This window comes from Saccopteryx bilineata, chromosome 1, assembly GCF_036850765.1.
Source record: "Saccopteryx bilineata isolate mSacBil1 chromosome 1, mSacBil1_pri_phased_curated, whole genome shotgun sequence".
In the NCBI taxonomy this organism is placed as follows: domain Eukaryota; kingdom Metazoa; phylum Chordata; class Mammalia; order Chiroptera; family Emballonuridae; genus Saccopteryx; species Saccopteryx bilineata.
Window position 1 is genome coordinate 98686320 of NC_089490.1, and position 25858 is coordinate 98712177.

General features: G+C 37.7%; 1 protein-coding gene across 1 annotated transcript in view; it reads left to right on the forward strand.

The window, feature by feature from the left end:
- Nucleotides 1-25858, forward strand: part of CFAP54 (cilia and flagella associated protein 54) — a 317030-nt gene that overhangs the window by 60059 nt on the left and 231113 nt on the right. The window contains exons 16-19 of the mRNA XM_066262086.1: nt 5730-5858; nt 6197-6323; nt 10835-10921; nt 11014-11135. Of these exons, the coding sequence (XP_066118183.1) occupies nt 5730-5858; nt 6197-6323; nt 10835-10921; nt 11014-11135 (465 nt within the window). The remainder of the gene's footprint in view (nt 1-5729; nt 5859-6196; nt 6324-10834; nt 10922-11013; nt 11136-25858) is intronic.

Here is a 25858-nt window from a genome sequence, read left to right on the forward strand (position 1 = left end):
ATGAGGATTATGATTGCCTCATAAAAGGAGCGTGGAAGTCTTTCCTCCTCTTAAATTTTTTGAAATAGCTTGAGAAGGATAGGAGTTAGTTCTTCTTTGAAATTTGGTAGAATTCACCTGTGAAGCCATCTGGCCCAGGACTTTTGTTTTTTGGGAGTTTTTTGATAACTGTTTCAATCTCACTTGTTGTAATCGGTTTCTTTAGGTTTTCTGATTCTTCCAGATTGAGTTTTGGAAGATTATATGTTTCTAGGAATTTATCCATTTTGCCTAGGTTGTCCAATTTTTGGGCATACAGTTCTTCATAGTATTTTCTTACAACCCATTGTATTTCTGTTGTGCCAGTTGTTATTTCTCCACTCTCACTTCTAATTTTATTTATTTGAGTCCTCTTTTTTTCTTGGTGAGTTTGGTTAAAGGTTCATCAATCTTGTTTACCCTTTCAAAGAACCAGCTCTTGGTTTAATTAATCCTCTGTATTGTTTTTTTTTTTAGCCTCTATGTTATTTATTTCTGCTCTGATCTTTATTTTTTCCTTCCTTCTACTTCCTCTGGGCTTTACTTGCTGTTCTTTTTTAGTTTTTTTGATGTAGGGTTGTTTATTTGAGCTTTTAAAAAATGTATACCTGTAATGCTAAGAACTTTCTTCTAAGGGCTGCTTTTGCTGTGTCCCATAAATTTTGTGTTGTTGTATGTTCATTTTCATTTGTTTCAAGGAAATTTTTTATTTTTTTCCTTGATCTCATTGTTAACCCATTTTTTATTTAATAACATGCTATTTAGTTTCCAAGTATATAAATGTTTTTTAGTTTTTCTATTTAGTTGATTTCTAGTTTCATGCCATTGTGATCAGAAAAGATGCTTAATATGATTTCAATCTTCTTAAATTTATTGAGACTTGTTTAGTGTCCTAACATGTGGTCTATCCTAGAGAATATACCATGAGCACTTGAAAAAAATGTATATTCTGCTGCTTTAGGGTGAAAGGTTCTAAGATATCTATTAAATCCAGTTGATCTAGTGTGTCCTTTAAGGCTAATGTTTCTTTGTTAATTTTCTTCTTGAGGATCTATCCATTGATGTTAGTGATGTATTAAAATCCCCTACTTTTATAGTATTGCTGTTGATCTCGCCCTTTATGTCCATCAGAATCTGTTTTATATAATATATTTAGGTGCTCCTATATCAGGTGCATAAGCATTTACAATGGTTATATCCTCCTGTTGGATTGCTCCCTTTATCATTATGTACTGACCTTCTTTATCCCTTACTAAAGCCTTTATTTTAAAGTCTATTTTGTCAGATATAAGTATTGCTACCCCAGGTTTTTTTTTTTCATTTTCATTTGCATGAAATACTTTTTTCCATCCCTTCACTTTCAATCTATGTGTATCTTTTGTTCCAAGGTGGGTCTCTTGGAGACAGCATATGTAAGGGTCCTGTTTTCTTATCTGCGCAGCTACCCTATGTCTTTTGATTGGAGCATTTAATCCATTTACATTTAAGGTTATTATTGATATGTAGTTTATTGCCATTTTATTTTTTAAATCTACATTCCTCTTTTTTTATTTTTTCTTCTTTTTTCCCCTTTGTTCTGTTTACAACAGGCCCCTTAATATTTCTTGCAGTATTGATTTGGTTGTAATGAATTTCTTGAGTTTGTTTTTTTTTTGTCTGGGAAACTTTTTATTTCTCCTTCAATTTTAAACAATAGCCTTGCTAGATAAAAATGTCTTGGTTGTAGCTTTTTGTTTTGCATTACTTTGAATATTTCTTGCCATTTCCTTCTGGCCTCAAATGTTTCTGTTGAAAAGTTGGATGTCATCCTTATGGGGGCTCCTTTGTAGGTAATTGACTGCTTTTCTCTTGCAGCTTTTAAATTTTATTTTTTTATTTTATTTTTTTTTGTATTTTTCTGAAGCTGGAAATGGGGAGAGACAGTCAGACAGACTCCCGCATGCGCCCGACCGGGATCCACCCGGCACGCCCACCAGGGGCAATGCTCTGCCCACCAGGGGGCGATGCTCTGCCCCTCCGGGGCGTTGCTCTGTTGCAACCAGAGCCACTCTAGCACCTGGGGCAGAGGCCAAGGAGCCATCCCCAGCGCCCGGGCCATCTTTGCTTCAATGGAGCCTCGGTTGCGGGAGGGGAAGAGAGAGACAGAGAGGAAGGAGAGGGGGAGGGGTGGAGAAGCAGAGGGGTGCTTCTCCTGTGTGCCCTGGCCAGGAATCAAACCCAGGACTTCTGCACGCCAGGCTGATGCTCTACCACTGAGCCAACCGGCCAGGGCCTCTCTTGTAGCTTTTAGTATTCTTTCTTTATCTCTTAACTTTGGTGTTTTAATTATGATGTGTCTTGGTGTAGGTCTCTTTGGGTTCCTCTTTAATGGAACTTTTTGTGCTTATTGAACTTGTGTGACTTTTTCCTTCATCAGTTTAGGGAAGTTTTCAGCTATGATTTCTTCAAACAGGTTCTCTATCCCTTGTTCTTTCTCTTCTCCTTTAGGAACTCCATTTGATGTGGATGTTATTTCTCTTCATGTTGTCATAGAGCTTTCTTAGTGTTTCCTCAGACTTTTTGATCCTCTTTTCTTTTTGCTACTCTGTTTTTGTGTTTTCATTTATCTTGTCCTCTAAGTCTCTGATTTCACCCTCTGCTTTTTCCAGCCTGCTGTTGATTTCTTCTAGTGTAGTCTTCATTTCTGATATTGTAATTGTCATATCTGACTGGTTCTTTTTTATGATATCTTTTTTTTTTACAGAGACAGAGCAAGAGTCAGAGAGAGGGATAGTTAGGGACAGACAGACAGGAAGGGAGAGAGATGAGAAGCATCAATTCTTTGTTACAGCACCTTAGTTGTTCATTTGTTCATTGATTGCTTTCTCATATGTGCCTTGACCCTGGGGCTACAGCAGACCTTAGGTCCAACCTGGTGAGCTTTGCTCAAACCAGATGAGCCTGTGATCAAACTGGCGACCTCCAGGTCTCGAACCTGGGTCCTCCGCATCCCAGTCCGACGCTCTATCCACAGCGCCACTGCCCAGTCAGCCTTTTTAATGATTTCAATGTCCTTTTTGATGCTTGATATTTCTTTACTTAGGTGCTCTTTATGTCCATCCATTGTAGCTCTAAGATCTCTAAGCATCTTAACAATCATTATTTTAAACTCTGCATCTGGTAATTTGGTTACTTTCATCTCATTCAGTTCTTTTTCTGGGGATTTCTCTTGTTGATTCATTTGGTTTGCATTTCTCTGTCTTCCCATTTTTTCTGTGTGCCAATTGCAAGCTTGCTGGGTTAGGGCAGCTGGGTTTGGTACAAGGAATGTGGCTCTTCCTCCAGGGCTTAATCCCTCAGCCTCTGATGGTTGCTCAGATTTTAATTCTCCCTACAAGGTGAGCCGCATAAAAATCTTAATTTCCCTACTGTTTGTTTGCTGAGCCCACAGGGAACTTCTGTTATTAGGATGGGGGTTGAGAGAGTAGTGGACGTATCTTGCTCTTTGGCCCCAGTTAAAACCCTATCCAGGCCTTTTTTTTCTGTATGGTAAATCCACAAGAATTGGTTGGTGTGACCTCTGAGAATGAGAAGGTGTGGTCTGCCCAGCTACTATCCAGGGACAGGGCTCATTCTCCATATCAGAAAGAGGAGGTGTAGCTCAGCTCTCCCTGGAAACCTGATTCACTGCTCTTCCCTTTACTTCCTCCTTTTTGATCGGAGCTGTAGAGCTTTTTGGAGGTGGGTCAATTGGACTTAGGCTAGGCTCGTGCTGGATGGAGGGAGCGCCCCTCCTGCATCTGGCCCCCTCAGTATTGGAGAATGACTGAGCACAGGTATTCTTCTCCCTGTCACCATTTGTGTCCCTGTGCCTCGATCCCCCCACTCTCCTCATGCAAGACCAATCCTCTCAGCCCTCCTCACCCCCAGAGTCCCAGGTAAGTGGCCATTAGTGAGATTCTCTGTGCTGGCCCTTTAAGGCTGCATCCATTTCTATTTCTATGTGAACTGTTTCACACAGACAGAAATCCTGCTCTTCTCCCCATTCAATGCTGTCAGGCCGACTCCTCCAGTCTTTGGGTCTCTAGGCTGGGGCTCTGGTCCTGGGGCTGAGGACTCCCACCTCCCAGGGTCTCTCTTCTCACAGCAAGAGTTCCTCTGGATCTTCAGCTGTCCCTCACTCCTGGGAGTGGGGGAGCCCCCACCATGTCTGCACACTTTCTACCAGTCTCGATGTGGTTTCTTCTGTGCTCCTTGGTTTTTGAGTCCTGTTCTTTTAGCCCAAAGTTGATTTTCCACGATGATTGTTCTTAAATTAATTTGTAATCCAGTTTGGTCCTGGGAGATGGCAGTTTGTATGTTTGCCTACTTCACTGCCATCTTGGAATCTCAGTAGTGGCAGTCTTAATGTCTGTCAGCAGAGGAGTAGATAAATAAATTATGACATATTTCTCAACAACAATTCACTGTAGCTATGAACATGAATGAAATAGAGGGGACTTGAGCTAGAGTGAACTTGGCATTATTGTCATCTCATTTTTGCAATATAGGAGGAAAACCTGCATCTCATTTCCATAGGGTTCTAGGTTAGTCTTCATTGGGGGACATTTGCATGAATTTGTAATACAGAAGGAAAAAGAGAGTTCTTATACTATATCGGCAGATGGAGTGAATTTACTAGCCTTAATGGGCAAGCTCTTGAAATTCACTTGCTTCAGTGTAGGAGTAGACCCTTGAGATTGTTAGCTGCCTTCTAGATTCTTAGCTTCATAGAGGCTTCTGCATGCAGTAAAATCGTCAAGGGCAATTTGATCTTTGCTTCCCAGTTCTTCCAATGGTGATAAACACCTCTGGCTCTGTTTAAGTTTCTTTCTGTTTGGCATATTTAGAGTCATTCTGTGTTCCTACCCACCCCTGACTGACACATTAAATTACATATACCATTGTGCAAAACTTTCAACAATATATGGTTGAATGGAAAAGAAAACCCTGCAGAATTTTATGAGTGAATTAAAAATATGCAAAGCAATTAATGGACACATACACATATAGTAAAAGTTTAAAAACATGCAAAAAATGGTGAAACCAAATTCAAGGACAATGGCTACTTCTAGGGGCAGAGAAGAGCAATGTCAATGTGAACAGTTACATGGGGATTTCAACTGTAGGTGTTTGCTTTATTTACTAATTTTTTTTTCTGAATAAAATATGGAAAGTTAGAAAGTTTGACCAAAGTTGGTTGCTCTTTATGTTAGTCTTAGACAATAATTATTACATTAAAGAGACATTTAGTTTTTGAAAATCATGATATAGACCATTGAATTAGTGGCTTATATGTCTATATTTCTAGCGCAGTGATTTTAAGGTTTAAAAAATTACCATAACTTTCCAAATAAATTATGCAAAAATGACAATGAGTTATAGTTTTAAAATTTACCTAAACATTTGGGACAATCAGAATTCTGAAAATCTTAAAAAGAAGTTACATACATGTTTATGAAAAGTTTAATTTAGATTTGGAAAAATAATGAAATGTATTTATTATTTTATGTTTATTAATAGTACTCCATATTTAATCAAAGACAATTACACTTAGCAAGAAATATAACATTGTTGACATTGGATAGACTATTTAAATTTCTTATTTGATTTTAAATTATTGTTAAAAAAAGTTTAGAAATGTTGCATATGATTTTTTCTCATTTTATTTTTTGTTTGTGAAATCACTTTAGAAAAAACCCTTGGAACAGTTATTTTTGGCTTATGAACTTCTTGACAAAGCAATTGGTGGAATAAATTACAACTGCATGTTAACTACTTTGCCAAATGGATCATCAGTGATCGATCATTATCATATCAAGGTCAGAATGGAAAACTCTTATATTAGATTTAAGTTTTACTTAACTAGGATGAGGGCTGGCCTTGCAAGTAGATAAATAATGCATAATTTGTGGAGGCTTTCCTATCATAAGCCAGAAATATATTCAATCCTCACTTCTCCAAAAAATCAAAAAAAGTAAAGAGTCTTTAACTTTGTCATTGAAGTTGAAATTGTAAGCCAAAATGCAAAGGGTGGAGAAATGAGCAGGATTTAATGGCTATGTGTAAAATGATAATGGGTGCTTTTAGGGGAGAGCTATTTTTAGTATATTTTGGTAACTGTATTTATTTTTTTATTTTTACTTCAACTCTACCAAAGTATACCCAAGATATAGATGGAGTCATTTCCAAACCAGTCACACCAAATAGTTTCATGATGGATTTGCATCTTGAACTAATTCAAGCTCAGCACCGAATAGCCGTTGTGCTTCTTGACCAATTGCAAGGTAGTAGTCATCAGAGCAAATAATTTGTTCTGAATCAATTTTAAAATGAATTTAAATATAAAATAATTTTAATATGTAAGTTATATCCTTGTCAACTGGGTATTTTCAGATAAATTTCATTATTTTATTTTTTCTTCTCTCGTTAATATCAATGGCTAGCTTTCATTAGTCCTTACACCTTGTGTAGCTACTAAGTCAGTAAACATTTAAAAATTGTATATTTGAGCTGTTGTAAATTATTGGCATTTTGTTAATATTTAAATAAACATTTATTGAGTGCCTACCAAGATCCAGGAATCATGATAGGCTTGGTACAAACAAGACACAACCTCTACTTTTCAGCTTCTAGATAAGTATGCTAATGATAACAACTGAGGTTACTCAATGTAATAGAAATGTGCCCAGAGTTTTAGTTATGGGCACACAGAAGAGGAGTATCTATATTAGACAAGAAAATCAAGGATGACTACCTGGAAGAGGTGATAATTGACCAGAAAGCTAGTAAATATTATCTTTATGAAGAGGACTGAAAGGAGGTCATCATTTTGGATACAGAAAATAATCTTTCACAAGGTGGAAGTAAACAATTGTTTGGTGCAGTTTTAGGAACTACTGGAATTCTCTTATGGCTGTGTAAGAGCCCTCATGGAGGAATAACAGATATGCCTAGAGAGGTAGATCACAGATCTTGAAGGGCTAACTGGTTTCTATTTCATCCTGAAAGCTAATGGAAAACTGAAAAAGACATCTCTGACAGCTGTCAGAGGAAGATGAGTTGACTCTAAGTTGTTCTTGCCAGTATCACTAGGTAGAGAGATCAAAACACTTTAAGAAAGGCACCAGTAGTAATAATACAAATAACATGTTTACTTGAATATCAAGATAAGATTTAATATCATTAGGTCTTAAAACTCTTCTGTTCAAGATTAATTAAAATTTTTTTATTTATTGATTGTAGTAAGAGAGGAAAGGAGAGAGAGATAGAGATAGAGAGAGAGAGAGAGGAACATTGATTTATTTCTGTATGTGCCCTGACCGGGGATGGAACCAGGAAACTCTGTGCTTTGGGACAACGCTGTAACCAACTCACTTATCTGGCCAGGATCAAAATTAAATTTTGATAAAGCCAAGTTTCTCTTGACATGATTATACAGCCACTATTCACGTGACTAACAATGCTCTATTTTAAATTACTGAGTAATTAGTGATGTTAAGCATTTTTTTATGTATTTATTGGCCATCTGCATGTCTTCTCTGAAGTTTCTATTCAGGTCCTTTGCCCATTTCTTTTTTTTTTTTAACTTTTTATTTTATTTTATTTATTTTTTACAGAGACAGAGAGTGAGTCAGAGAGAGGGATAGACAGGGACAGACAGACAGGAACGCAGAGAGATGAGAAGCATCAATCATTAGTTCTTTGTTGTGCATTGCGACACCTTAGTTGTTCATTGATTGCTTTCTCATATGTGCCTTGACCGGGGCCTTCAGCAGACTGAGTAACCCCTTGTTCGAGCCAGCTACCTTGGGTTCAAGCTGGTGGGCTTTTGCTCAAACCAGATGAGCCCGCGCTCAAGCTGGCGACCTCAGGGTCTCGAACCTGGGTCTTCCGCATCCCAGTCCGATGCTCTATCCACTGCACCACCGCCTGGTCAGGCCTTTGCCCATTTCTTAATTGGATTGTTTTTTTTTTTGGTGTTGAGTTTTATAAGTGTCTTAGAAATTTTGGATACTAAGCCCTTATCAGATGTATTGGCAAATATGTTCTCCCATTCAGTGATACAATTTAAAACCACAATGAGATATCATCTCATGCCTGTAAGACTGGCTACCATCAATAACTCAACAAGCAACAACTTTTGGTGAGGATGTAGAGAAAAGAGAACCCTCATGCATTGTTGTTGGGAATGCTGATTGGTGCAGCCAGTGTGAAAAGCAGTCTAGAGTTACCTCAAAAATTCAAAATTGAGACTGCATTATGACTCAGCATTTCCATTTCTGGGAATACAGCCAAAGAAACCCAAAACACTAATTCAAAAGAATATATGAATCCCTATGTTAACTGCATTATTTACAATAACCAAGATTTGGAAGCAGCCCAAGTGCCCATCAGTAGATGAGTGGATAAAAAAGCTGTGGTACATTTACACAGTAGAATACTACTTAGCTGTGAAAAAGAAGGAAGTCTTACCTTTGTGACAGCATGGATGGGTCTGGAGAGTAATATGCTAAGTGAAACAAGCCAGTCAAAGATAGACAAACACCATATGATTTCACTTACATGTGGAACCTAATGAACAAAATAATAAAATAGAAACAGATTCATAGATACAGAAAACAGATTGACAGCTGTCTGAGGGAATGGGGCTTGCAGGGCTGGGTGAAAAAGGTGCAGATACTAAAGACTGAAAAAACTCATAGACACAAACAACAGTATGGTGAGTATAAGAGGGAAAAGGGGGTGGGGGATGAGGAAGAGGATAAAGGGAGGTTAAAAGATCTTGGAAGGAGAATGGACTTTGGGTGGTAAACACATAATACAATATTCAGATGATGTATTATAGAATTTTACACCTGAAACCTATGTAATTTTATTAGCCATTGTCACCCCGATAAATAAATTACTGAATAACTATAGAATAGAACTAAGTGTTGTGACCTAATATGACCTCTGATCTCCATAAAGAATTCAGAAGCACATCATTTATATAGCTAAATAGATTTAATCAGATACTGGTTAATTAATTATGGTAGTTAATTAATTTTTGAATACAAACTTTCCCCCACCAGATTTATTGAGATATAATTGACATACAACATTGTGTCATATATAAATTGAACAAGTTGATGACTTATTTTTGAAGATATATTTCTAAGACATCCTACAATTTAAGCTTTCCTGTTAGTTTTCTCATGGTTATATAGGTGGTATTGTGCACATCCCATTGTATCACATTAGGCTGCACATATTGTTCATTTGTCTTATCACTGGTGAGGCAAAACATTATTATTTTGTTGAGGTGCTGTCTTCCTAATGGTACCTTTTCCTCTTTATAGTGAAAAAATAATTGGTATTGTCAGATGATGCTTTGAGATGGAATGAAAGTTTTATTCCCCAACAGATTTTTCTCAGCCAATGGTTTTAGCATCTACTGGTGATCCTTCTGGTATGATCTATTATGATGGCTGCACACAATGATTTTCTAATTGAACTATTCCTGCTATACTTATTTGCTGCCATCCTTTTGTAAAGAACAACTGTCACTTATTTTAGAACTTTACAGTAGTTGCCCTTTGATAACAGTGGCATTAAATATGACTCATCTTTCTTAGGCAGTCAGAGTTTACTTGCAGTCTCATCCTTTTTTTCTCCAATAATTATGATAATGAAAGCTATTGCTTAATTGACATTTACAATATCCTAAATACTGACAGAATGATGCATTATTTTCTGCTTTATGTTTCTATCTTCATGCAGATAAATTCCCTTACCCCTTGCCATTAAAGAAACCTTATACCCTCTAATGGTGTCTGTTGGCAACATCCCATGATGACTGACATGGATTAGCACGAATAATTAAACCTCAGTTTACAAGGTTTATTGTAAGGTTACTACAGGAACCCTCACATGCCTCCAAGGACAGAAACAAAATATTGCAAGGTCTCATGAGGACCATACCAGGAAAACAAAAAGTCAGCACAATATTCTTCATCTTCCTGGGCCAGTGTACCTACCTTTATTCCCTTCTCCTTCATCCAGCTTCCACTCTTTCCTGGACCACCATGATGGTCAGTCCCAGTTGTACAGGAGGATGTCTCACTGCTTACAATCAGCTGGCAGTAGTTTGTGTGTTAGGTGGAAATGCTGAGAGAGGCTCTTACATCATCAACTGCAGTGAGAGGAGAGTGAAGTTCTTCACATGGTACTCTTGCAGGGAACGGGAATGAAGCAGTTATTAAAGGTTTATGAAAAGAGAAAGTGAACAAAAGTAGATTGAATCCTATTTACCAATCTTCAAGGTGATTTTATTTAAGATGAAATAGGAAATACAAATTTTTATAATTTGAAAATACTTATGTCCTCAGGTATTGTGTGCCAAATACAAGAAGATCTGACAATAAATTGCATTATTTTAGATCTGTTTGAATTTTTATTCATCAGAGGAAAAAAAGATATGATAGAGGAAATGATAATTTTGGAAATAGTTATTCTTGGCCCGACCAGTGGTGACACAGTAGATAAAGCATCAACCTGAAATGCTGAGGTTGCCAGTTGGAAACCCTGGGTTTGTCTAGTCAAGACACATATGGGAATTGATGCTTCCTGCTCTTATCCACTTCTCTCTCTCTCTCTCTCTCTCTTTCTCTCTCTCTCTCTCTCTCTCTCTCAAATGAATAAAGAAAAAGAAAAGAAAAACAAATAGATAGCTATTCTTTAATGTTTAGAAAATATTTCTTTTCTGGGACCCAAACCTAATTTTAATGACAGTCTCTTTCTTCTTCTTCTTCTTCAGTTTTGCAGACTCCAACTGTTAGCAAAAATATGTCTACCAAAATTTCAGAAAAGCTAAAACAGTCCAGAAGTGTTGATTGTTTTACAGGTAATTAAAACTGGGATAACCTGTTTTTCTAAAAACTTGTAAAGGTAGTTTTTATGTTACTCTTTTGGTAAAATGTTTGTTTTCTTTTTCAGAATCAACTGTAATAAATAAAATAAGGAAGAATAAGCTGTCCAAAGCGATTTACTTGATGCAGAAAGCTCTTCTAGTGTTTGAGAAAGATGACACCTCTACATCTTCACATAACTTTCTGATGGTAACAATACATCATTCCTTCTTTCAGTCTTGACATATAACCTCTGTTAGATGAATGATTTATTTCCCTTTTCTAAAAAAAATGTGTTATCTTTAACATTAGGTTATGAACCTTCAGGTTTACCGTTTCTAGTCACCTGAGAAGTGGAACAGTCCTGAGCAGGGGAACTAATCTACAGGATGGGGCAAAAGTAGGTTTATAGTTATGAATACATGAGTTTATTTCTGTATTATTTATTAATGATTGTATTATTTTTTATACAAAGAACTGGAAATCTGCTTTTGCCCCCCCCCCATATCCCCAGTCCTGAACTCCTGAAATGAAATTTATGCTCTGTATTCTCTTGCTTGTAAGGGCAATTTACCATGGGAAGTCAAACAAAATTGAAGGATTCAAAATAAGGGAAAGTGTAGAACTGAAGTGACACTGTACCAGCATAGTGCATTACTTACTATGAAATTAAAATACTTAAAGTCTACTAGCTAAGGTGCCTTCTCTCAGAGGGCTAATGCTGATTTATAGACCAATTGTCTTGTTGATGCTGTCTCGCTCTGGCCTGGAGATTGTTCTGTCTTCTTGCTGATTCATTATATGCTGATTTTAGAGTTTAGATTCCTAAGGGCAATAACATTTCAAGTTATGGAACCTGTTAAAGTTTCCCCCCTGTGTGTTACTCACAAAGATTTGGCTGTGTTGTCTGAGTGAACGGCACATGATGAGGCAGAGAATAAGGCTGCCAGTAGACTGACTGATAAGGGAAAGAAAACAGTAGGTTAATGCTGCGGGGAGCATACAGAGTTAAAAGAATCATGTAAGAGAGGAAATTTAGCAAATTTATATGCTGAGAATGAAAAGCCAGAAAAAAAGAGAGAAATTGAAGCTATGATGGAGTGATGAATACAAGAAGTGGAGTCCGATGGGAGAGGGGAGGGGATGGCATTGAAAGCACAGATAAAGGGGGCCATCTTCAGTGGAGGGTGGGCTGCAGGGCAGACACCTCACCCTCTGATGTAGAAGGGAAGTGGAAAGAACAGTATAGAGTTAATTAAGCCTGTTGGTATGAAGGAAGAGAGTTGAGTTGATACCCTCTTACCTCAGTCATCTGATAAAGTAGGAGGCAAAGATACCTGCCAAGAATAGAAAGCGAGGTGGATAGTTGGATTGAGGAGAGAGATGATAATTGGAGATTGGAGAGGAACAGACAAGGGGGAGATGAGTCCAAGTCAAAGGACTGGCCAGCATGATCAAGTTCTACCTGAGGTAGAAGACCATGGATTTTTAGGAAGCCCCATCTGCATGGTAGTAGGACATTATCCTGGTATGGTAATTTCAGTAGCTGTGACAACAGAATATTTATGACAGCAGAGTTTTGTATAGGGTTGGACTTCTTAAAAAAATGAAAGCATAGGTTCAGAGTTTATAATAAAAAATGAGTACAAGTGGTAGAGCGTCGGCCTGGCGTGCAAGGGGTCCCGGGTTCGATTCCTGACCAGGGCACACAGGAGAAGCGCCCATCTGCTTCCCCACCCCTCCCCCTCTCCTTCCTCTCTGTCTCTCTCTTCCCCTCCCGCAGCGGGGCTCCATTGGAGCAAAGATGGCCTGGGCGCTGGGGATGGCTCCTTGGCCTCTGCCCCAGGCGCTAGAGTGGCTCTGGTCGCAACAGAGCGATGTCTCGGAGGGGCAGAGCATCGCCGCCCCCTGGTGGGCAGAGCGTCGCCCCCTGATGGGCGTGCCGGGTGGATCTCGGTTGGGCGCATGCGGGAGTCTGTCTGACTGTCTCTCCCCGTTTCTAGCTTCAGAAAAATACAAAAAAGATTAAAAAAAAAAAAACCAAAAAAAAAAATGGGTACAGATTGAGTAGTAAAGAAAATGACCTCATCATGGGATTTCAAGACTTGGTGGCTATGGAGATGTTAAGAGACTGGACATCTGTGAGGTCAGTGACCAGAAAATCAGAGTCTGAGAGATCTGGAAGGATAGGTTTTTGAGGTCAGAAAGTAAAGTATTGGAAGTTAAGATTGCTGGTATGTGGCACTTCTTGGTCATTGGCTTATTACTTCATCTATCCAGCAAATAGTTTTGAGTGCCTGTGGTCTATTTAACAAATATTTTTGAAAGCTGACTATGTGCCTGGTATTATATTGAGTATAGAAGATAAAAAACAAACCTATAAGAATCCTTTGTTTATTCAACAAATATTGATATATTGTCTTCTCTTTGTGATCTTTACCTTCAAAATAAGTCTATGGGAACATAGATTAAGTAAGTAGGTAAATATAAGTCAGTGTCACAAATGCTTTAATTATAAAAGTGTCAGGGGAATACATCAAGAGAAGACCTAACTTTATAGTGGGAATGTTTAAGGAAAACACCTAGAAAAGGTGACATGAAATTGAATACTGAAAGATAAGCAGGAGTAGCCAGAGAAAGAGGAGCACAAAAGGTAGTAAGGACATTCCAGGTAGAGACACAACATGTGCAAAGGTCCTGAGGCTGGATAAGTCATTGAGTACTTGTAGTCCAATAGGTCATTCAGGGTGACATAAGCTTAAATGCAATGGCAAAGGGGTGAGGGGGATGTTGGGAGAGGATAGTGAGAGGTAAGAACAGAGAGAAAGTGGATTCTAGTTTATAAGAAGCCCAAGGAGGCCCTGGCCGGTTGGCTCAGCGGTAGAGCATTGGCCTGGAGTGCGGGGGACCCGGATTCGATTCCCAGCCAGGGCACATAGGAGAGGTGCCCATTTGCTTCTCCACCTCCCCCCCCTCCTTCCTCTCTGTCTCTCTCTCTTCCCTTCCCACAGCCGAGGCTCCATTAGAGCAAAGATGGCCCGGGCGCTGGGGATGGCTCTTTGGCCTCTGCCCCAGGCGCTGGAGTGGCTCTGGTTGCGGCAGAGCGATGCCCCAGAGGGGCAGAGCATCGCCCCCTGGTGGGCAGAGCTTTGCCCCTGGTGGGCGTGCCGGGTGGATCGCGGTCGGTCGCATGCAGGAGTCTGTCTGACTGTCTCTCCCCGTTTCCAGCTTCAGAAAAATATTGATACAAAAAAAAAAAAAAGAAAAAAAAGAAGTCTAAGGATTTTGATTGGGCAGATGCTATTGATGTTCAAGGTAGAAAAGACTGTCCTAGGGAAGAGCCTCATTAAATTTGAATTTTCAGCATTTGAATGAAGATGGTATTAGATAGTCTCAGCTGATTAGGCCAAATGGTGTCTGAACTTTGTTGGACATTTTTTTTTTCCCAGCAGATGCTTCTGTGGCCACTTGCTACTCTCTAGTGCAGTCTAATTTGTATTATATTGTAAATAAAGTTCATCTTTGTTTTAGAACTGTTTCAGGACTAAGCATGTGGACCTGCAGAGGCTGCAGAGAGTAAGACTTCTGGGGTTTTCTCTCTTGTTTTATTGTGACTCAATCTTGTTTTTATACTGTCATAAAATGTCCATTCCCTTTAAGTCTGTGTCGTCCTACCACTGAGACTGGGGAACATACTGGAGTTGTGGGAAGTCTGAAATTTTCACGTTCTCCTTATGCATCTTTTCCTTCTATTTCTTTTCTTTTGCAAGAGAGAGGGAGAAGGAGAGACAGGAAGGGAGAGAGATGAGAAACATCAACTCATAGTTGAGGTCTTTTAGTTGTTTATTGATTGCTTCTCATATGTGCCTTGACCCCTTGACCAGGGGGATCAAGCCGAGTCAGTGACCCCTTGCTTAAGTCAGCAACCTTGGGCTTCAAGCCAGTGACATGGGGTCATGTCTGTGATCCCACAATCATGCCCGTGTCCCTGTGCTCAAGTTGGTGAGCCTGCACTCAAGCTGGGAGCGCCCACGCTCAAGCCTGCAACCTATGACTTTTGAACCTGGGACCTCAGCATCCCAGGTCAATTCTCTATCCACTGTGTCACCACCATTCAGGTTCTTTCTATTTCTTAAGTGAAACTATTTTGACTTAAGAAAAATTGTAAATATAATACTCTTTGAGGATAGACTCATGGTATGCATTTTGAGACCCTACTTTTTATAAGGGGTTCTCCTTAAGGATTTTCACCAACTAACAAGTGTTGAATTTTATTTAGAAGTCCTGAAATCTTTTGTAGCCACCTCTGCTCCTTAGTGATAGGCTTTAAAAATTTTTTTAAATTTTATTTTATCAAAGTGTTAAGGCTTAATGATCAGTACTCAGGGTACTCTCATAAAAAATGATATTATGTCTCAAATAATTGCCAAACTTTCCTTCCTTAAAGAAGGCAAATAAATTTTTTTCCCTTGGCAATCATTTTGCACTGGGGCATATTACACAATGTTTTACATTATCATGATCTTGTAATAAAATTATCCCCAAACCAGTAACTGATATGTCACCTGATACCATAAAATGGTTGGAAAAGCCTGGGTCTTTTCAGAACTCTTAAATAATTCATACCTTGTTTTTAGTTTTTCAAGTTTCCTGACACTGTAGAGCTGGATAATCTCATCAGGTATTTATTTTACTACAAAGCAATGAAATGTAGACAAACTTGTTGCTTCAAATGAGGGACAAACCTTTGATAATTCACTGTTAGCTTTCCAGATGAGATGACTTTTTTCTTGATTATGGGGGATTTCTTCTTCCTGTTTTCCTGTCTTGATTATTTGACTTCTGGAAGTTCATTTTGGATTTTTACATGTTACAACTCAGATTTATTTTAATGGATTGAACCTAGAATCATCTGAGATGTCCTTGATCTTCTACTTCTGATCAAATAGAGCAATCATTGTGTGGCTTATTGTCATTGCTCTTGGAGTCCACCAGCTGAGCATTCAGCATCTTTGCAGATGGGATTTCTCATTGGGAAGTGCAGGACTACTCCTCCATCCATATGCTTAGTGCTAGCAGGGCAGGGTTGTAGACTGCTGTTTTCTGTTCAGCATACATTTCTTCTTTCAAACATCAACTTCTGAGGAATTTCTTCTCTCCTTCTAGATGTAATCAGGTGGGGCTTTTTGGGGGGTGTTCTTCTCTGCTGGCCCTTATGAGGACTATTGATGCAAGCTGGGCCAATTCGTTGCTCCCTTTTTGGAATCTGAATCTTGAGCAGTGGGATAAAAAGATTAAAATTAGTTGGTGTCTGTTCTTTCTAATGCCTGTGTCCTGATCAGACAATTACAGTTGTGTTCTGTAGACCCTCCTGCTCCTGTGAACCTGCTTTGGTCCAAGTCGTTTTCCTGTTGCTTCTGTTGCAAAGAGCCCCAACTGATGCATATGGTTTTCTCCTAATATTATTTGTTGAAACCTAAACAAATCAATAATTGTGATGATCTTAGCAGTTCCAAATTCTAGTAATAATGCTTCAACTTTAAGCAAAGGAACATTATGAGAGCAGATTATATTTTATAATTGACACAGAATCTAATTTTATGGTCCTATTTTGGAACCAGAACTAATGAAAAAGCCCAGGCCACTAGAAGTTCTAATAACTCCTGCCTTTAATATTTTCTAAATTTCTATCTTGATGTCCTCTAAATACTCCATTAACTGAGATAGTAATAATTGGATTACTGAATGTAATTGTTTTTCTTGTTTTATAGCATTTTAGTCAAATCAATTTTATTTTGAGGGAGAAGGAAGAATATCTGTGAACTAATTTCTTTCTCAGAGATATTCTCAGCTCTTTCTAACTGCTCCATGCTGAAGTCTGTCCCGTAGAGAGCAAACGTTTTATGTGCTGATTCCTCCCATGAGATCATGTTTTGACCTTCAGGCTTCAAACTACTGACAAGAGATTTAAACATATTTACATTTTAGGTTTTATTTTCTCTTAAACATTTTAGGCAGGTTGCCTTTTTTTTTTTTTTTTTTACAGAGGCAGAGATAGACAGGGACAGACAGACAGGAACGGAGAGAGATGAGAAGAGATCAATCATCAGTTTCTCGTTGCGTGTTGCGACTTCTTAGTTGTTCATTGATTGCTTTCCCACATGTGCCTTGACCGTGGGCCTTCAGCAGACTTAGTAACCCCCTGCTGGAGCCAGCGACCTTGGGTCCAAGCTGGTGAGCTCTTTGCTCAAGCCAGATGAGCCCGCGCGCGACCTCGGAGTCTCGAACCTGGGTCCTTCCGCATCCCAGTCCGACGCTCTATCCACTGCACCACCACCTGGTCAGGCAGGTTGCCTTTTTGATGAAGACAATATAGCATAGCGCTTAGGAGTGTCAGGGTCTCAGATTAAGTCTTGGTTCTGACACTGACTAGCTATAAGACCTAAATCAAGTTACTTATGCTCTCTGAAGTTTTCATTTCTTCATCTGTAGTATGGGGGTTCTTAGGAAGATTAAATGAAATGATGCTCATTTAATGCTTAATGTTTGATACAGAATAAGCAATCAATATTGGTAGCTAATATTATTATTATTCCTACTACTATGCTATCTTCCACTTAAGCACTCTGAACATTGTTTTGTCACATAATTGTTTTTTGTGCTTTAGGTATATTTTTCTCTATCAAACTACACATATTTTTCTGTTTTTTATATTGATCCTATAAATTGTATATTTTAATTTTTAAAATTTATTGATTTTAGAGAGAGAGAGAGAGGTACAGGGGGAGAGAGAGAGAGAGAGAGAGAGAGATTTGTTGTTCCACTTATTTATGCATCATTGCTTGATTCTTGTATGTGCCCTGACAGGGGATTGAACCCACAACCTTGGTGTATTGGAATGACACTCTAACCAACTGAGCTACCCAGCCAGGACTAAATTGTGTATTTTATTCTCAGCAATATTTGTTCCCAGGATTCTTGGATGTGACTTAATTTACATTTCACCTCCTTCTGAAATGTATATAATATTGTTAAGAACCCAGACTGTATCTCAGGGACATTTTCTAGACAGGTAGTAAATATGGCACTTTATCACAGCAATCTTAGAATAGTTGTTTCCATATGTCTTAATCCTGTCCTTTAAGATCACATTATATCTTCCCATAAGTTTTTGCTCCACTGTGGGTATTAAGCCATCATAAAATGCATTTAATATCAATCTGTCCTCATAAGCATTGAGTAACTTCTGAAAAGACTCAGGTCTCTGTTTCTCTAATGCAAACTATCCACAGAGAGATTCATTCAGACAATAGCATTATGGATCTCAGTAGCATTGTTTTGGGGCATATTGTAGCATAAACAGCCACTGAAAAAAACACTCAGAGCTAACTTCTTTTGTGAATTGATATAGGAGCCTCTTTTCATTGAGGTTACATGCATTATCCAATAAAAATTTGGTGTTGCCCCAGAGGACAGCTGTGATTGGCTCCAGCCACCTGCCACCATGAACATGAACGGTAGGAAATAATTCTTTTTCTGTGATAGTAAAGGCTCATTTCTTCTTTCAAGGTTAAGTAAGCCCTTCTGATTTGCCAGGCACTGTGCTATGTAGTGAAGATATGAGAAGAAGTGAGGAGATATTTTTTTGTTATCTGACATGTCATGGAAAAACCATTTCTTCTTGACCTCTGGTTAGGCAAAGGTTGTCTACATTTTGCAGTTGCAATACTTTGGTGTTCTAGAGCATTGCTGTTACATGCAACATTCACGTGCACATTGATAACACTTTCTCTTTTTACAACCCAGTAGAGCTAGTTTCATGGGAAATTTTCTTTCTTGATTTCTTTGAGACTTTGTCTCTGGTGACATTTCCTCTTTTCTATCTGAGAAACCCCCTTTAAAAAAGACCTGGTCACTTTCTTATAAATGGAATCATATTAACAGCTTTACAATTTGGCTCACTAAATTAGGGTTTTAATTTCTAACTAGCATTAGGGTTTACTTTGAGTCCTATTATAGAATTTATCTGATTTACTGAAAGCAAGGACTTTGTTGTAGACTTTTCTTCTGTCACCTTTTACTTAAAACTTTAATATTTTTTATTAAGGCTTTAATATTTTTATTAACCTATTTCAAATCAGGTCATGGGATCTGAGTAATGGGGATATAAAGTTAAAATTGAACAAGAGTGAATCAGACCATTTTAAGTATGCTTTCTTCAAATGCATTCTAGTACAGATAATCCTCCTCTGTCATAATTTCCTATGTCTTTCACTCATAACACATTTATTGTACCTAAAGAGGTAAATAAAGCACTGTCTTTGCCCCCAAGACACTCATTATTTAGGGAGTCTGGACAATCACATCCACAGATACCATATTGTAGGGGTCAGGAAAATTTTTGGCTGAGAGAGAGAGACATGAATGCCACACATTTAAAAATGTAATTCTGTGAGAGCCATACAATGACCCGTGTATGTTACGCATTATCCAATAAAAATTTGGTGTTGTCCCAGAGGACGGCTGTGATTGGCTCTAGCCACCCGCCACCATGAACATGAGCGGTAGGAAATGAATGGATTGTAATACATGAGAATGTTTTATATTTTTTAACGTTATTATTTTTTTAATTAAAGATTTGTTTACAATCAAATGCAGCCATCAAAAGAGCCACATCTGGCTCGCGAGCCATAGGTTCTTGACCCCTGACATATTGCATAATACTTGCTAAAAAAAAGACTGTGTGAAATGAGGGGGGTGAGTACTGATACACATGGGAATTTCCTTAGAAGAGCCCAGAGATGGTTCAATAGTTACACTGAGCACAGTATGTATATAAATTAGCTTTTGAGTCTAAACATACAAAGTCTCTGGAAAGCAGGCTCTGGAAACATAGTTATATAATATATCCTTCTCTTGTGAAGGAATGATTGTTCTATGCAGATGGCTAAGGTTCCTGAACCACAGTGCAGAAAAAATTTCAAGCTCTCTGTCTGGCACAGAACAAGTGGGATTAAAAAACCATTTATTATTACAGATAAATTTTAATCATGACTAATGATTTTAGGTCTTAATGTCAACCATTTCCAATAAAAAGTAAAAATGAGAAGTTAATTCTGGTCTTAATTTAGGCCAAGCTTCATTATTTTAGAAAAAATGTATGATACTACAGTTTTATAATCTACATTCCCACAGGGAACTGATTTACTCACTCAGCTTTAAATACCACTTTGATGCATATGGCTCCCAGACCCTTTTATTTCTGAGCTTGAATCCAGATTTTTAAATGGAAATATTTTTAAATGAAATCAGTTGAGCCTGACACTTCTGTGAATGAAGTATTGTTTTGGATATATTTTCTAGTTTCTGGCATCATTATTCCTGTATTCAGGTTTTCTGCTTTTTGAGTAATTTTACTGATTTTGTATTTTCGCTGTTAATGACCAATGATGTTGTGAATCTTTTCATGTGCTTATTGGCCATTTGTGTATCTTCTCTGGAGAAATGTTGGTTCAAACCCTTTGTCGATTTTTTTATAAAGATTTTATTTATTCATTTTAGAAAGGGGGAAGAGAGAGAGAGAGAGAGAGAGAGAGAATTGGGGAGGAGCAGAAAGCATCAACTCCCATATGTGCCTTGAGTAGGCAAGCCCAGGGTTTTGAACCAGCAATCTCAGTGTTTCCAGGTTGACACTTTATCCACTGCGCCACCACAGGTCAGGCCCTTTGTCGATTTTTTAGTGGGGTTGTTTGTTTTATTTTATTTTATTCATTTTAATTTATTGTGTTTACATAGATTCTAGTGTCGCCCCGAATGCATGCCCCCTTCCCCGTATTCCCCTCAACATCTCCTTTGTCCCCCTCCCCACAGCGCCCACCCCCCTTTCCTTTCAGGTTTATCCCATCCTATCATCCCCTTTACCTCTGTCCTCTTTTCCTCTGGTCCCTTTGATCCCTCCTCTGTCTTAATTTCATTCCTCAGGTCACATTGTTCATTGCATTCCTCAAATGAGTGAGGTCATATGATATTTTTCTTTCTCTGCTTGGCTTATTTCACTTCACATAATAGTTCCCAGGTCCATCTATGTTGTTGCAAAAAGTAAAATTTCCTTCTTTTTCGTGGCCCCATAGTATTCCATTGTGTATATGTATCACCCTTTTTTAATCTACTCATCTACTGACGGACACTTGGGCTGTTTCCAGATCTTTGCTATTGTGAACAATGCTGCCATAAACATGGGGGTGCATTTCTTCTTTTGAATCAGTGATATGGTGTTCTTGGGATATATTCCTAAAAGTGGTATATAGCTGGGTCAAAAGGCAGTTCCATTTTTAATTTTTTGAGGAATCTCCATACTGTTTTTCACAGTGGCTGCACTAGTCTGCATTCCCACCAGCAGTGCAGGAGGGTTCCCTTTTCTCCACATCCTCACCAGCATTTATTCTGTGTTGTTTTGTTAATGAGTGCCATTCTGACTGGTATAAGGTGGTATCTCATTGTGGTTTTAATTTGTCATCTTTGGAGAAGTGTCTATTCATTTCTTTTGCCCATTTTTTGGTTGGATTGTTTATCTTCCTGGTGTTGAATTTTACAAGTTCTTTATAAATTTTGGTTATTAACCCCTTATCAGAACTATTGTTGAATATGTTCTCCTATTGTGTGGTTTGTCTTTTTATTTTGTGCATATTGTCTTTAGCTGTGCAAAAACTTTTTAGTGTGATATAGTCCCGTTTCTGCATCCTTTCATTTCACTTGCCCGTGGAGATAAATCAGCAAATATATTGCTGTCGGAGAGCTTACTGCCTATGTTTTCTTACAAGATGCTAATGGTTTCAGGGCATACATTTAAGTCTTCTATCCATTTTGAGTTTATTTTTGTGAATGGTGTAAGTTGGTGGTCTAGTTTCATTTTTTTGCAGGTAGCTGTCCAATTTTCCCAACACCATTTGTTAAAGAGACTGTCTTTACTCCATTGTATGCTTTTATCTCCTTTGTCAAATATTAATTGTCCATAAAGGTGTGGGTTTATTTCTGGGTTCTCTGTTCTATTCCATTGATCTATATGCCTGTTCTTATGCCAATACCAAGCTGTTTTGAGTACAATGACCTTGTAGTATTTGTAGTATAATTTGATATCAGGAAGTGTAATCCCTCCACTTTATTATTCTTTTTCAAGATTGCTGAGGCTATTTGTGTTCTATTTTGGTTCCATATATATTTTTGGAATATGTGATCTATATCTTTGAAGTATATCATTGGTATTGCATTGAATTTATAAATTGCTTTGGGTAATATAGACATTTTAATGGTGTTTATTCTTCCTATCCATGAACATGGTTTATGCTTCCACTTGTTTGTATCTTCTTTGATTTCTTTCACCAATGTTTTATAATTTTCTGAGTACAAGTCTTTAATCTCCTTGGTCAAATTTACTCCTAGGTACTTTATTTTTTTGTTGCAGTAGTGAATGGGATTGTTTTCTTAATTTCTCTGTCAGGCAGTTCATTGTTGGTGTGTGAAAATGCCTCTGTTTCCTGAGAATTAATTTTATATCCTACCATCTTGCTGAATTCATTTATCAGCTCCAGCAGTTTTTTGACTGAGACTTTAGGGTTTTCGATATACAGTATCATATAATTTGCAAATAATGATAGTTTTACTTCTTTTCCAATTTGAATGCCTTTTATTTCTTCTTCTTGTTTCATTGCTGTGGCTAGGACTTCCAGAACTATGTTGAATAATAGCGGTGAAAGGGGGCATCCCTGCCTTGTTCCTGATCTTAAGGAGATTGCTTTTAATTTTTGCCCATTGATTATGATATTGCCTGTGGGTTTGTCATAGATGGCCTTTATCATGTTGAGGTATGTTCCCTGTATTCTCACTTTGCTGAGAGTTTTGATCATAATTGGGTGCTGGGTTTTATCAAATGCTTTTTCTGCATTTGAAATTATCATGTGGTTTTTCTCCTTCCTTTTGTTTATGTGATGAATTACATTGATTGTTTTGTGAATAGTGTACCAGCCTTGCCTCCCCTTAATAAATCCCACTTAATCATGATGTATGATTTTTTTCATGTATTGCTGGATCTGGTTGGCTAATATTTTGTTGAGGATTTTAACATCTAAATTCATCAGGGATATTGGCCTATAATTTTTATTCTTTGTATTGTCTTTGCCTGGTTTTGGAACCAGAATTATGCTCACCTCATAAAAGGAGCTTGGAAGTCTTCGTTGCTCTTGAATTTTTTGAAACAGCTAGAGAAGGATAGGAGTTAGTTCTTCTTTGAATATTTGGTAGAATTTTTCTGTGAGGCCAACTGGACCAGGGCTTTTGTTTTTTGGGAGGTTTTTGATAACTGTTTCAGTCTCATTTGTTGTAATTGATCTGTTTAAGTTTTCTGATTCTTCCAGATTGATTTTTGAAAGATGATATGTTTCAAGGAATTTGTCCATTTCACCCAGGTTGTTTAATTTTTTTATCATACTGTTCTTCATAATATTTTCTTACAATATTTTGTATTTCTGTTTTTCAGTTGTTATTTCTTCACTCTCATTTCTAATTTTATTTATTTGAGTCCTCTCTCTCTTTTTTTTTTCTTGGTGAGTCTGGTTAAAGGTTCATCAATCTTGTTTACGTTTTCAAAGAACCAGGTCTTGGTTTCATTGATTCTCTGTAAGGTTTTTTTAGCCTCTATGTCATTTATTTCCACTCTGATATTTATTATTTCCTTCCTTCTATTACTTCTGAGCTTTACATGCTGTTCTTTTTCTAGTTCTTTTAGTTGCAGGGTTAAGTTGTTTATTTGAGCTTTTTCTAGCTTCTTGAGGTATGCCTGTAATGCTATGAACTTCCCTCTCAGGACTGCTTTTTGCTGTGTCCCATAAATTTTGAGTTGTTGTATGCTCATTATCATTCATTTCTAGGAATTCTTTTATTTCTTCTTTGATTTTATTGTTAACCCATTCATTATTTAATAACATGCTATTTAGTTTCCAAGTGTTTGAGTATTTTTCTAGTTTTCTGTTGTGGTTGATTTCTAGTTTCATGTCATTGTGATCATAGAAGATACTTGGGAGGCACAGTGGATCAAGCTTCGACCTGAAACACTGAGGTCACTGGTTCAAAACTCTGGGCTTGCCCAGTCAAGGCACATATGGGAATTGATGCTTCCTGCTCCTTCCCCCTTCTCTCTCTCTCTCTCCCCCCCTCTCTCTGTTTCTCTTCTCTAAAATGAATAAATAAATAAAAATAATTAAAAAAAGAAGATACTTGATATGATTTCAATTTTCTTAAATTTGTTGAGACCCTTTTTGTGCCCTAACATGTGGTCTATCCTACTATGAGCACTTGAGAGAATGTATATTCTGCTGCTTTAGGGTGAAAGGTTCTGAAGATATCTATTAAATCCAGTTGATCTATTGTGTTCTTTAAGGCTGCTGTTTCTTTGTTAATTTTCTTTCTTGAGGATCTATCTAGTGATGTTAGTGGGGTATTGAAATCCCCTACTATTATAGTATTGCTGTTGATCTCACCCTTTATATCCATCAAAGTCTGCTTTATGTATTTAGGTGCTCCTATATTGTTTGTCTTTTTATTGTTGACTTTTAACAGTTTTTTATATATTCTAGATGTAAGTCTCATCAGATATAAGATTTGTAAATACTCCCATTCTGTAAATTGTTTTTCACTTTCTTGATGGTATCATTTGAAGCTTTTAATTTTGATGTTTAACTTGTCAACTTTTTGTTTTGTTGGTGTGCTTTTGGTGGCATATCTAGAAAACCATTGTTAAATCCCTGGTCAGGAAGATTTATTCCTATATTTTCTTCTAAGAATTTTACTACTCTAGCTTTCACTCCTGAATCTATAATTCATTTTTAGTTAATGTTTATATAATATTTGGTGTGACATAAGAGTCCAGCTTTATTCTTTTGCATGTAGATATCTAATTGTCCTAGCATTATCTGTTGGAAAGGCTATTTCTTTTCTACTATTGATTGAATTTTAATGTTTACATGCGTTTTTGCTTTGGAGCTCAATTAGAGTGTCTTTGCTGTTTAATTTAATTTAAAAGAGGAATTTAACCCATTTACGCATATTATTATTGCTGATTTAGTCTTACTTTGAAATATTATTTAGATCTTTTGCTTTTTATGTTGTTATTCTTTTTTAATGTATTACCATTCTATGTGTAACCTTTTGAAACAGTGATTGCTGCCTGGCCAATGGTAGAGCACTGGATAGAGCATCAACCTATGATGCTGAGGTCCCTGGCTAGGAACCCTAAGGTCACCAGCTTGAGCTCAGTCTCGCTGGCTAGAACATGAGATCATCAACATGATCCATAAGTCACTGGCTTGAACCCAAAAGTCACTGGCTTCAAGTCCAAGGTTGCTGGCTTCAGCAAGGGGTCACTGGCTCAGCTTGAGCCCCCTAGTCAAGGCACATATGAGAAGCAATCAACGACTAACTAAAATGATGCAACTATGAGTTGATGCTTCTCTTCTCCCTTCCTTTTTCTCTCTCACAGTAAATAAGTAAATAAATAAATACATAAATAAATAAATACATAAATAAATAAAACAGTGATTGCCTTTCCTTCAGCTTTACAGAATATGCATTTTTATTTGTTTTATTTCTTCTTGCTGATAGGAAAAAACTCAATAATATTTATTTAAAAAACCACATATATTAATAGTCTCATTGCTTGAGAGTTACATTTCAAGTTGCTTTAGAGTAGGTATAGATCATTGTGTTATAAACATTTTTTTTTTTCTGAAGCTGGAAAGGGGGAGAGATAGTCAGACAGACTCCCGCATGCGCCCGACCGGGATCCACTCGGCACGCCCACCAGGGGCAACGCTCTGCCCACCAGGGGGCGATGCTCTGCCCCTCCGGGGCATCGCTCTGCCGCGACCAGAGCCACTCTAGCG